This window comes from Hipposideros armiger, unplaced genomic scaffold (assembly GCF_001890085.2).
Source record: "Hipposideros armiger isolate ML-2016 unplaced genomic scaffold, ASM189008v1 scaffold_96, whole genome shotgun sequence".
Taxonomy (NCBI): Eukaryota; Metazoa; Chordata; class Mammalia; order Chiroptera; family Hipposideridae; genus Hipposideros; species Hipposideros armiger.
Genome location: NW_017731446.1, coordinates 3319468 through 3333004, shown reverse-complemented (window position 1 = coordinate 3333004; position 13537 = coordinate 3319468). Strand labels below are relative to the sequence as shown.

Below are 13537 nucleotides of genomic sequence, written 5' to 3'. Positions count from 1 at the left end.
GTGTGTGTGTGTGTGTGTGTGTGTGTGTGTGTGTGTGTAAGCAGAGTTCCACAGGTCTACCGGGAACCATCTAGCAGTCCAGCCTAGAGAAAGATCCTCTACAGAGCGGGAGCCCTGTGTGGCCTTGGCGAGGCCCCACCCCATGCTGTTGTTTTGTGTGTTCAGGCTGCTGAATGGGTTGAGAGCAGCGTAGTGGCTGCGGCCTTGTGGTTCACACTCTCTTCTGTCTGGGTAACGGGGCAGGTGACCCAGGGCTTGGAGCCTCCCCCACACCTTTCACAGAGGCCTGGGCCACTCACTGACCGCTGTGCTGTGACTTCTCCACACTCATGGCTGTACCCTAGGAAGGGGACACCAGGGCTGGTTCTGCTCAGGTGGGCTTTGCCTTCCCCACTGTCCCCTGGCGTGGCGGAGCCCCTAGGCTCTCACAGGCCTATGCTGGTCTGGGCACTTATCACCTCCAGGCTGGGCAAGCCGCCCAGGAGGGGCATGGTAGGTTGAGACTTTTGTTTCCTTTTGGCTGGCATGGGCAGTCTTCCTTGGCTTTTCAAGATGGTTTGCCCAAATGGGCTGTTCAGATGCGTGCAGGCTGAGGAAGCATTCTCCACCTGAACTAACTTGACCAGAGTCTGATGTCGGGTGGAAAAGAGGGAACAGGAGGGATAGGTTCTGGAAAGAGCATTGCACTGGGAGCCAGGACGCCTGGCTCAGCCCCGCCCAGCTTGGCCACCAGCTACGTGACCTTGCGTAAGTCACCTCCCCTCTCTGTGCCTCTGTTTCTCCATCGTAAGAAGGAGAGAATTGAACAAGATGACCTCGAAGGGTCTCCATTATTCATTGGTATCTAATATCAAGAAACTGCACACCTGATTTTTTTGGATGACAAACTTTGTGCAGCTGTGCTGTCCAATACAGTCAACAAGCATATGTGGCTATTTACATTTAAGTTTAAATTAATTAAAATTAAGTTAATTCATTTCTTCAGTTGCACTGTCCACACTCAAGTGCCCCATAGCTGCAGAAGCCCAGCTCGAGGGAGGTAGGTGTAGGAGAAAAATTCAGTGCAGATGCCCATTGAAAGAGAGCGGGGCGACATGACCAAGGCTTACAGAACGTCAGAGTTCCTGGGTGGGGAGAGCAGGCCTGAGGGCGGGGTGGGGGCAATGACAGGAGGTATGCCAAGAATGCTGAGGTGGAGGACCTGGGGGACAGCTCGGGGCAAGGAGCCCTGCTGGGGGAGGGGCAGCCTCATGCTGGAGGCAACAGTCCAGAGCACACCAGTTCAGGTCAGGACGAGCAGCGCCCTCGCTAGGTCCATGTCCCTTGGGTGAGGTCCTGAGCCCATTGAGCCTCCATCTCCTCGGGTGAAACGGGAGGAATAAGAAAGAGGGTTGTTATGGAGAAGGAATAAAATCAGACCCTTGAAAGCCCTTAATAAATGGTACGACCTGGATCACGTGAGAGACTGCTTCGCGTAACACTGGATTATTCATTTTGACTTGTCATCATAGGCTGCCCTCCGTTGTGATTTGAAGGTACAGGGGTTCCTGTCCTTCTCTCCACCTGGGCAGCAGGCTCTTTGGAGAAGGGGATGAGGGTGTTCTTCCCGTGTACCCCACAGCCCGGAACACGCAGGTGGCTTCCTGTCTGTGCTGTGGAACCACAGTGGAACAGAACAGCGCTGGTGGCCGCCTGCGGGGCCATGCTGGCTCTCCCTCTTTTCTCCTGACCTGGTGGCCTTTCACCAGCATGTCGTCATGCTCCGAGAGTTGCTGAACGCTCTCCTTGTCCCTGACACATGTGTGCGTCTGGCTGGATCTGGTTGTCATTTTCTAAACCCGTGGCCCATCTCAGGCTCTGACCCCAGCCCCGCCGTGTGTAAACAAATCAAGAGCAGAGGTCAAAGGCCAGAGCTGGGCTTTGCCAGACTCTCACACGGGTGTGCGCTGGACAGGAAGTAGGCTGGTGTCCAGTTTCATGATGCGGGTCCCTCCCCAGGCTGAAATCGCTTTTCATCTGCATTCCTAGGTGACATGTCTGGCTGACTTGTTGGTGATGGATCGCCCACTGCATACCAGCCCTGGTTGGGTTCGTTGCTCAGGCCTGGCTCTGGTTTTCCATGAAGTCCCCGCCACAGACATGCAGAACACAGGGAGGGGAGTTTGAATCCCTCCAGAGCCATCTTTCCCGCCACAAAATTGGTGTGCTTCCCGACAAAACTGGTGGTGGAGATAAGTCAGAGTATCCATTTAATGAACACCTCCCTACCCCAAACTGTTTTATATAAACATGCAATTCCATTAAATCCTTTTGAGTGGGTCATGTTAATATCCCCATTTCCTGGATGAGGACATCGAGGCTAGGAGAGGTTAAACGGTGGCAGGGCCAGAACGAGAAATTGGACCCTAGGCTGTTTGATTCCCAGGTTCAAAGCCTCCCTTTCAGGATGTCTCCTTTCTTGCCCCTGGTATCTTCCCTCTGATCACCGTGAGCTGAAGCAGGGTTTTTAAGTACCTGAAATGCTCTGTGGGGTTTCTGCTTTCCTTGCTTAGCCTCGGCGTGATGATCTGCACCTCTCTAGATGTGGGTTTAAGGGCAGGTTTTGCCAAGCTGTGTGATCCGGGCCAGCCACGGAACCCCCCTGAGACCCAGGTGCCCTCGATAGACAGTAGGGTCACCTTACACATCCAAAAAGCTAGAGAGGTAGAGTGCCAGGTACATGGCTTCCCCCGGCTTCTTTGGAGGGCCCATGGGAACCAGTTTCCATGGTTTCTCAAGTGAGACACTGTTGTCCTCATGCTAGCATCTCCCACCACCCCCAGTAGCACCCTGGTGCTTCCTCCTTTGTCCTAGGACATGTCCAGCAGAAGACACAAGAAAGGCCCCAGCCCCACCTGGGCCCTGTGTTCTCAGCATCCTGCCAGGGAGGAGGCCATAACTGGCTCTGTCCCGGGGAGGGGGATCTCAGCTGCGCTCCTTTCTCTAGGCAGACCCAGGGAGATGTGCCCTGTGTGAGAGCTTCCTCACCAGAGCCAGCTGCTCAGATCTTCCACAAGAACGTGCCCCGTGCCCCCCCCTCTCCCGGCCTCAGGCCAGCGGCCACATCTCAGCAGGCAGATTCACCTCCACACTTTTGCTTGTGCTGTGTTCTCTGCCTGATGCCCCTCTCCATCTGCCTAAAGCCATCCTTTCTGACGTCTCAGAGATATGCTGACTTCATTTCTAAAGTCCTCTTTAAAAATCTCAGTCTGTATTGACAACTCTGTTCTGAGCTGCTGGAGCACATTTAGGTGGATGGAGGGGGGGCCTGCGGGACTTTATAACCCAGAAAAGAGGGAAGCACGGCCACTTTCTTAGGGACCTGTCCCCAGACATCTTTCTCTGTGCCTGCTCCTCGGTGGGCTCTGGCCCCAGCTTACCTCTCCCTCCTCTGAACTCCAGAACCCTCTGGAGGCCCTGAAGAGAGAAAAGGCTCTGAAGTCATGCAGAAAGCTGAGGTTTGAATTCTAGCTCTGCCATTCAAGGCTGTGGGACTCTCTGGGCTTTCGCTTTGGTGGCATCATCTGTAGAATGCAGCTCATCGTGGCTGTGCTGGAGGGTGGCAGGGAGAGGTCAGGAAGCCTGTCCGTGCGAAGAGCCGAGCACATGCCCGAGGCAGGGCTTCGCTGGAGGGAGCTCACGCGCATCTGTGTCCTGTCCCAGATAAAACAGCCTGTGGTACAGCCCCGGGTGGACGGTGCGTAAACAATGAAGACTTCTTGCTTTTCAATACTTTCTTTTGCAATGTTTCTCTATTAAAAGCAACCTGAGGCACTGAGGTGGAGCGCTGAAGCACAGCGCTTGCTCAGCCTCTAGGGGGGCCCTGCCTGGCCCTTCCCTCCCCCTCTCCCACACCCCAGCCCTGGCCTCTCTGTGCCCTCCCCCACCTCCCATGCCGCCTGGGCGGCTACACCCGCCTATAAATCAAACTGTCCCTGGAGACCTCTGACCCAAACCAGATGGCTATACAACACCAGCACAGAGTAAGCTCAGCATCCACCAATGCTGGACCCTTCTCCTGCCCGACCCGGGGCCTTGGAGCTCCTGTAGGCAGCTGCCCTGTCAATCTACCAATTGGTGATCCAGGCATTGGCAGCAGCTGCGGACCATGACCTCTCAGAGATGCTCAGGGGCTATCTTAGAGACATTCCATTAAGCCATATAAAGATCTCCTGGAGGGTTGCAGTGTCTGATTCCTGTGCCATAGGCGGTAGCCTGGCCCAGTTGCCTGAGTTCGTTTGCTCTGTGTCACTGTCTAACCCTCCTCCTCCAGGAAGCCTTCCCCAGCCATAGCCTAGAATGTCTGATGCCTCCAGGCACACACTCATATATTGTTCATTCTTTCTACAGACATTCACTGTGCTTCCACTGCCTGGCCCCACAGGGAAGCTTGGACATTGCCCTTGCTATTAGAAGATTCTCGGGACAGCTATGGATGTAGATAATTACAGGTCAGGGTGATTGAGGCTACAGCTGAGCAGGAGATCCAGAGCACCGTGAGAATTCAGAAGATGGATGCTCTAGAGCCTTGGAATCCAGGAGAGCTTCCCATGGAGGAGCACCTAAGCTAAGCCTTAAAGAATGAGTTGGTGTTTGCCAATTGGACGGGGAGGGAGGAAGTGTGTTTTGGACAGAGGAACAGCATGTAGCAGATATAGGCTTGCTTTGTGAAGCAGCTTGGTAGATTCCGGGGCCTGCAAATTGGAGAGCATGGTGGAAGGACACATGAGGAGTGAATGGGGGTTAGAGGTATATCAATATGAATTTTGTCTGATTCTGTGCACCCAAAAGTCCCTAATAATATAAGCCTTAAATAAGAATAGAGGTTCATTTCTGTCTCATTTAAGAGAAACCTGGAAGCAGGCCATCCAAGGATATTGTGGGACTCCATGAGGTGATTAGTGCCCCAGGCTTCTAGTGCCTGAAGCTCTCTACCTTCCCCATTTGTGACGTTTATTCCCAAATGTACCTCACGGTCCAGAATGGCTGCCAGAGCTCAAGCCTTTGTACCCACATTCCAGGCAGTAGGATGGAAGAAGAGCCGAAGGGGGGCACACTGTATCCCCCTAAAAAGATGTCTCAGAAATACCATACTATGCTTCTGCTTATAGCTCAATGGCCAAAATGTTATCACATATCACTCTTAGCTGCGAAGAAGCTGAGAAATGTAGTTGTAATCAATAGGTGCTGCCTAGAACACTGTTCTGCAAAGGCTCCTAAGGCCTCACCTTGCCTCTGTGGTAAAGAAAGCACTGCTCAATTAATGATGCCTTCCTTCATGGTGAGCGTGGAGCCAACAGCATGCATCGCAGTGTTTGTCTTGCTGGTCTACTGCCAGACGGTCCTCTCCCCAGGGAGTCCCAAGGTGTTTGGTGCAGTTCCTGCAAACAGAGCCAGACACACGGCCAGCACTCTCCAAAGCCCCAGCGCTGAGCAAAACTCTAGGTGAAGGGTTTCTTGGTACTCTGCAGTCTGGTTTTGTTTCTGATCTACGGCCTCCTAAAGGTGTCTGTTGGCCTTCAACAAGCCTGGAGTCTGTAGAACAGTCTGTGTGGTTAGAGCATGGACTAGGAGAACAAGCAAGAAATACGTCACTAGGGTAGCTGCAGCCTCATCCCCAATGAGAGATTTTTTTCTAGAAGGTAATAATGCAGAAAGAATTTTAGGAAAGTTCAGAGCCATTTTATTTTCACAGCTGGAAATGCATTGTCTCTTGGTTTAATTTCACACCTGCTGTGGGTCAGAGCCCGGGTTTCCTTAGCTGTGAAATAGGGCTAATGTGACTTGCATTGAGGGATTGTTGGGAGGATCACATGAAATAACAGAAGGCAAAGCAGGGAATAGACACAGAGAGGAGCAGTTAGGAGCATGGGCTCTGGCCTCAAACTGCCTGGGTTCCAATCCTGGCTCAGCTGCTGATTGCTGTGTGACCTTGTATATGTTACTGAACCTCTCTGTTCCTTTGTTTCCTTATCTGTGAAATGGGGATGATAACAATATACCTACCTTGCAGAGCTGTTGCAAGGTTCGCACATGTGATTCTATGCATAAGGGACTCAGGACCCGGCATCTGGTGTGTGCATGTAGGAGGTATTGGCTCTGAAGAGCATGGTCTTCGGGACTAGTCAGCCATAGGCTATGATTCTGGGTAAAGTATCCTGCCCTGGGCCCTGGTTTCCTCATTTGTAAAACAAAAATAATTTGGCATGCCTTGCAGAGTGAGGATTAGTGACAGAATAGCTATAAAGTGACCAATCGAACACACGCCATAAATCAGGACTACGGTAAAGATTATAATAATGATACTATATCCCAGCCTGTTATTAGCTCCTTTACCTCATAAACACACTGGGAAGGTAGGTGGCTATTAACCTTCCTCCTGGGGAAACTGAGGCATGGGGACTTGTTCAAGGTCTCACAGCTGGTGAAAAACAAAGCTGAGATTTGATCTGTGTCAGCTGACCCAGAGCCTGTGCTGTCCTGCTGGGGCATGCTGGTTTTGAAGCAGAGCAGATCCTGGGTTTCAGACGGGAAGGGCTGTGGTGGCAGGTGGCCCAGAGCGTCAAGGACAGCTGCTCCTGAGGTGACACGCAGCATGGAGGACCAGGGCTTCTGAGCCCTTGGAGTCAAAGTCACACACAGGACCCTGACCCTCACTCGGAGGATAAGCTCTCTGTGCCTATCTTGAAGGAGGGCTGTTCCCTGGGGCTTGTGTGGGAGGCAGTGTGGACGGCGGTGTGACTGTGGTAGGGCGACAGGCACAGCAGTTGCTGGGATGGGGACGAGGCAGGCATGGAGCTCACGGCCACATGGTTTAGACTTCAGCCCGTAGGCTCTGGGAGCCAGGGGAGGGGCTGGAGGAACATGATAAAGGCTTTGTTTTCAGAAGATTAACGTTCATGGAGGGGTGGGAGACACTGTGGACTTTGTGCAGATGAGATTGGAGAGGAGGGTGAAGGCTGGCAGGTCACACAGGGCGGGAACCCAGGAGGAGGGACACAGCAGGAGGCAAAAAGTCCAGGGTGTGTCAGGCACGGTGGCAGATGCTTTCCATCCGTGATCTTGTTGGATCCTCAAATTATCCTGGGAAGTGGGTGTGATGTACCCATTTTTCAGATGAGGAAGCAGAGGCCCCAGAGGTGGGCCCAGAGCTGAGTTCCAAGCCACAGAACCCTGTACTCCCCACTTGCCCACCAAGGTTGACCTGGGTTGGGGGGAGGAGAATGGTGAGTGTCCCCAGCCACTACCTGAAGAGTCGCTGCCTTGTCTGTGGAGGAGGTGGAGGTGATGGGATATTTCGGTGCTTGCAACCTTAAAGGATAGACTTTTCTTAGGAAGCAAAAGTTTGGTTGTGCTCAGTGAACAGGAAAATGGAAGTGACCCTAGAGCCGAGATTTAAAGCCCTAGCGATTGATTAGGCAGCACTGGGTTTAATAGCTGGGATGCTGGTGTTAGTGATAAATGCACTCTGCACCATGCATGGGGTGGGAGCCGGCCCAGGGGGGCCTTCCTGCTCTCCAAGTTCTAGCTGGATGTGAAACTCCTTCCCAAGTCTGCCTTGGAAATGGACTCAGCAGCTGCTCACCCCCTTCCCCTGGGCTGCATAGGCTCTTAGCACCAGCTTCAGAGGAAAGCATTGCCAGTGTTATGTGAGGGCACAAAGTCATATCTGCTCCCTAAATCCACGCCATAAAACAATAATGCTGGGAAGCTACTCCAAGCAAGTTACCAAAGGTTACTTCTAGGTGGCAGGAGAAGAGGAGAATTTCTGGCTTTCTGGGCTTACTGTCCTTTCCAAATCAACTCACACAAAAGGGTTTAATTGTGAAAAGTCTCCGTGTTCTTCAGTCACCCCCAGTTCATAGCAGATTCCTGGGGTGCCCACACTGGCTTAGAGCCCCCGTGGTGTACAGCCTGGCCCCCTGGTTTCGGCATCCGTCACTCTGCCCCCTCCTGGGCTATAGGTGGCTACTCAGCCAGATGCAGGCAGAACCTGGACATACCCTTAGAGGTATCCCTCCACCACTGGGGGCACGGGACTCAGTGGATAAACACGCCTGCTCCCCAGCCTCCAGTGGGACAGTTCTGAGATGCATTCTATAGAGCTGCTCAGAGGGTCCCACCCGAATGAGCCCGTCACCCCCAGCAGTGTCAACTCAGCAATGCACCCTTGTCTTCCTCTCCCCCCCTGCTTACTTTCCCTGCCCTCTCTCTCTCATTTTTATTTCCTGAGATCACCTCTCCCCAAAACTCCCTGCACCCAAAGCCTGGTTTCAGGGCAACCCCAACTAAGACAGGCTCGCCTCACCAGTTTCTTGCAGAGCTCCTCAGACACGTTCTAGGCGTACACCAGTGCACCTGTATCCATCCTCTAAATACTGATTTCTAGATTCGTGTCTTGTTCCCTTTATGCTTGTCTGATTCTATCCACTCAATAAATTTACTGAGTGAAAAAAATCCACAAATGGGACCACACTACACTTAACGTTCTGTAACTGGCATCCTTCATGGATGAATGAAACACTGCAAGAGGAATTTCGGGTGATGGTCTATGCACCCAGGAGCCCTTCCTGGCAGCCTCCATCCTGTTATGGGACACCCACATTCCCTAAGGATGGGACCAAACCCAGCTAGAGGTTACCAGGTCCTCAGCAAGGTATATGAGAATCTTTGTCCTCCTCCATCAGGTCACTTTACTGTCCAGCACTTACTGAGCCTTCTGCACCTCCCCGAGCAGGCCAGGCTTGGTCTGGGCTTCACGGCTACAAAGATGGGCTGACATGGCCCAGTCTATATGTCCTGCAAGAACAGAATAATCCAGTAAGGGCCCCGGGTTCCCATGGACCTCAGAAAAGGGACAGCGAGCACACAGGGGACACAGATATCGGATAAAGGAGGGCTCTGCAGAGGAAAGGACCACGGCCAAGTGGGTAGAGCCTGGAGAAGCAAGGCAGGCCCTGGGGTCAGCTCGAGCTAAAGCACGGAGGTATGAAAGAGGGCCCAGGGGCGAGCATGAGGCAGGAGGACATGAGCAGATGGGATGTTTCTACCCACAGCCTATCATTTTCCTTGACTGCAATGAATTCTTCTATCACAGACTTTCACGAGCCTGTGCCTGCCGGCAGCCTCAGGGTCAGGAACCAGATGAGATGATGGACGCATTTGGACAGAAGCCCTTACCTTATCCTGTGGGGAATTTGTCAAAAGCCAAGTTATCTTTGAAAAACCAATTTTCAGGGATTTCACAGAAATCTTTCCAGAATGTGTGGGTGTTGATAGCTCTCTCACTAACAAGCTGGGTGACCTTGGGAAAGTCACTTTAGAAGTCACTTTGGAATTGCTCTTTTTGCTACTTTAAAGCTGCTGGTCAAATGTAGGGTATATCTACCTATGATGGGATGGGAACACTCCTGAATGCTAGTCTTAGATGATGCTCATCACCTACTCTTTTTTTCTTACTCCTGCCCCCCTTCCAGACTGCTTATAAATTAAGGGAAATACTAAGCAGAACAGTTCTCACTCATGTTCTCTCTCTCTCTCTCTCTCTCTCTCTCTCTCTCTCTCTCTCTCTCTCTCTCTCCCCTCCCCCTCTCTCTTCCTCTCCCTTGCCTTACAGTCCCAGATTGGGAATATGCAGGCAAGTACTTTTTTAAAAAGTCATTCATTCTGCACACATTAATTGAGCACCTACTGTGTGCCAAGCACTATTGCATATACCGGGGATACAATACAGCAGTTCCAAAACAGACAAAAATCCCTGTCCTTATGAAGCTTGAATTTTAGTAGGTGGAGACAATTAGTCAATAAATGAGTAGTAAAATGTTAGCTGGTGATAAATGCTATGGGGAAAAATAAAGTAGGGAAGGGGCTAGAGTGAGTTTGAGAAAGCTGGAATTTGCAATCTTAAATAAGGTGATTGAGGAAGGCCTTGTTGAGAAAGTGACATCTGAGCAAAGAACGTGAAAGAAGAGAAGGAATGAGCCATGTGGGTGTATCTGGGAAGGGTGATTCAGGAGGAAGCAGCAGCAAGTGCAAAGGCCCTGAGACACACGTGCTGGAACCAAAGCGTAGAGGGAAGAGGAGCAGGGGATGAGACCACAGAGGAACTGGGGGTGAGGGTAGGCAGATCAGGCACGGCGTTCGACTTTCTCTGAGTGAGATGAGGAGTCACTGCAGACTTCTGGGAAGAGGAGCGACATGATTTGCCTCGGATTTCAGCAGGGTCACTTTAACTGTGGTCTTGGGAATAAATTGTAGGGGCGCCAGGGTAGAAGCAGGGAGCCCAGGAGGAGCCTATTTCAATACAAGTGAGAGAGATGCTGCCAGCTCAGATCAGGATAGCAGCCAAGGTGATGAGATGTAGCTGGATGCTGGGCGTATTCCAAAAGTGGGGCCAACAGGATTTTCTGTAGGGGGTGAGAGAAAGAGAAGAGTCAACGAGCCAAGGGCGACCTCCAGGTTTTGGGCCCCAGCTACTGGAGGGATGGAGGTGCCATTAACAGAGATGGGCAAGACTGCAGGTGGGGGATGGCAATGGGGACTCGACTTTGGACACATGAGGGTTGAGCTGGCCATGAGGCATTCAGGAGGAGGTGGAGATGGAGTGCAGGGGAGAGGTCCAGCAAAGAGGGTTTTTATAGCCGTGGTACAGTGTGAAATCCCCTGGGGGAATGAATGCAGTTACTGAAGAGGCCCCAGGACCAAGCCCTTAGGCACTGTAAAGCTTAGAAACCAAGCCTTGGTTTCTCAGTCTGTAAAATGGGAATGAAAAACCCTGAGGACTTCATGGGCTGTTATAGAGATTACGTGAGATAGTACATGGAAAGCCTTCGTCAGTAAGCAACGAGAGTAAGATACCGTAAACATGCGTTGTTAGTAATGGTAGAAATTATTGTCTCAACAAGCACAATGCCTCTTACAAGTGCTTTTCAACTTTTAAATCCACTTTCTAACATTTTTGACCATCAAAAGTGTCCTGGTAATAAGACAGGACATATTGATCCCCATCTGGCAAGTGAGAAGCCTGCGGTTCAGAGAGGTTAAAAGGGGTGCCTGCTCTCCACCACAAGCTAGTGACAGAGCCGGGGCTCCAGTGGAGACCCCAGACTCCTGCTCCTCTGATCTTCCTGCCACAGCCTCTTAATGCTGACAGATGACTTAATTAAGTAGAGCAGGAATGTGGACGCCAGCTTTGCTGGGGACAAGCCCCAGTGGTGGTGCTCACAGCAGGTGGTACCAGGGGCCCAGGTTCATGCTAAATGGTCAGGGACACAGGCAGAAACCTACAGAGATGGTGAGAGGGCATTCCAACTGCGTTTTGTTGGAAAGCTTCCCTTTTTAGTGGCAGATGAGGAGGTAGAGCTCTTTCACACCCCAGCTCTATTCAGCAAAACCTGCGTTCACCACTGCTTTTCTTAGCAGTCAGCATATCATCCAACACAGCAGCAGACAACGTCTGGAAGAAGCTGTGAACCTAGAGTTACCAGCATGGGGATGGGGAGCCCTGGATTGGTTTTGAGTCAAGCTGAGCTGGGTTCAAATCTCAGCTTCCTTTAGCCACAGCTAGGAGACCTAGTGCAAGTGATTTCACCTCTTTGATCTTCCATTTTCTCTTCTGCAAGATGAGAGGGGAACCCTCGGTTCTCAGCATTGTTTACGGACCAGAAATAACATATGTGGATTGAGTGCACAAACAGAACTTGATAAGTAGTAGATGATATCATTATTAGCATGATTAGCAAACTCCAGGGTGAATCAATTTACAGTTCAGCCAAAGCCCTTTCTCCTTCACTCACCACATCTGCCATTCTTGACCCTTGTCAGATGGTCAGTCTTGAAGTATTGATTAGAACTTGCTACATGTAAGGCCTTCCTCACTGATACAACTAAGCAGCTCTGTGTGCTCTCTGCACTGGGAGTGAGGCTTACGGCTGGGACATAGCCAGACTCTGCCCGAGCAACTCAGGGCAACCGGGCCCTGCTCAGGTACTGCCCCACAAGCTGTCCCTCTGGAAGAATGACTGGCATGAGGGCTCAGTCTCCTGCTGGGGAGGTTGCAGCATCTCCAAGGACCTGAAAAGCTTGCTGACTGAGGCTGAGGCCTCCAGCCTTTAGGAACCAGGAACAGGGAGAGCACAAAGGGAAACTGAGGTTTGATCAGCTGCCTGGCACTATCCCAAAGCATGCTCCACTGCAGAGAGGGGCTGCCTTCCCCCATTTTAAGAGGCTCAGAGAGGGAAAGCAACTTGCCCAAGATCACACAGTTGTTTCCAGGCCAGTCTGATGCTTGGGCCTGTGATCTTTCTCCTCTGCTCCTTTCCTTGGCCCTGTTCAGAGAGGGCTTGTGGGCTGCACTGTGGCTGCCAGCCTCCAGGGCAGGCTTCAGTGATGAGCTCTGGATGGAGGGTGGTTTTGGGGTTGAGCCTGACTTGCCTGGAGATGAAAGGTACTAGGATGACAACTCTTCTGGGGGGAAGAGAAGGCAGAAGGTGGGGCAAATGTTCCCCGTGACTTGGAAACATTTGCAGAGGTCATGCAGGGAGATGAAGCTCTTCCTTTTCATAATTGTCTGTAGGGAGCAAGGCTTTTTGGAACTTAAGCCTAAAAATGCCAGCTGGACGTGATGACACCAACAAAGATAAAATACGTAGTAATGCTATATATATTGTGGTAGTCACTTTTCATATTGTAAATATTCCTGGCAAATCTGCCGAGTGGACATTACTATCTTTTCTACTTTGTAGATGAGGTCACTGGGGCTCAGAGAGGTCACTTACCTAACTTGCCCAAGGTCACCCAGCTAATAAGTGGCAGGGCCAAGATCCAAACCCGGGTTTGTCTCATTCCAAAAACATGCTTATTCTTCTATACTAACTAAGGCATAATTCAATTCATCGGAACATTTGATATTAAGTGACAAAGAGGAGGCCCAGAGGTTAAGCTGGGCTCAAGGCCCACTGTGGATTAGTCACAGCTGGGGAAGCTTCCGGATCTCCAGAGCCACCTTACCACTGTGCACTGCTGGAGAAGGGCTGTGTGCCAGCTGCCAGGGCCCGCTGTGCTCTCCCCTGCCCCCTCCTGCCACATGCATATTTATCGTGTGTGTGTGTGTGTGTGTGTGTGTGTATACGAGGTCAGACAATTAAGTTCGCAAACTCATCCTAGAATCAGTGCTACAGACCTCATTGCTGAAATCACTACAGTCATCTTCGAAGTACTCCCCTTGGGAAGCTATGCACCAACGCCAGTGCCTAGTCCACCCTTCAAAGCAATTTTGGAACTTTTTTCTGGAATGGCCATCAAAGCTGTCGTTGTATTACCCTGGTGTCCTGAATGTCATCAAAATGTCTTCCTTTCAATATTTCCTTTATCTTTGGGTAAAGAAAGAAGTCGTTGGGGGCCCAATCAGGTGAGTGGGGAGGGTGTTCCAATACAGTTATTTGTTTACTGGCTAAAAACTCCCTCACAGACAGTGCTGTGTGAGCTGGTGCATTGTCGT

The 13537-nt window shown here is 51.3% G+C and overlaps 1 protein-coding gene across 4 annotated transcripts in view; it reads left to right on the top strand.

Moving 5' to 3' along the window:
* The window catches only part of SPSB4 (splA/ryanodine receptor domain and SOCS box containing 4), a 94964-nt gene that overhangs the window by 36419 nt on the left and 45008 nt on the right, over positions 1-13537 (top strand). Inside the window, exon 3 of one of the 4 annotated variants that reach the window (XM_019645948.1) lies at positions 9137-9433. The exons of 1 other annotated variant lie outside the window; for it this stretch is intronic. In XM_019645948.1, the coding sequence (XP_019501493.1) occupies positions 9137-9192 (56 nt within the window). In that variant the 3' untranslated portion in view covers positions 9193-9433. Of the gene's footprint in view, positions 1-2028; positions 2147-4389; positions 4752-9136; positions 9434-13537 lie in introns of those variants that run through there. 2 more of the 4 variants (XM_019645947.1, XM_019645949.1) reach the window with 2 other exon arrangements.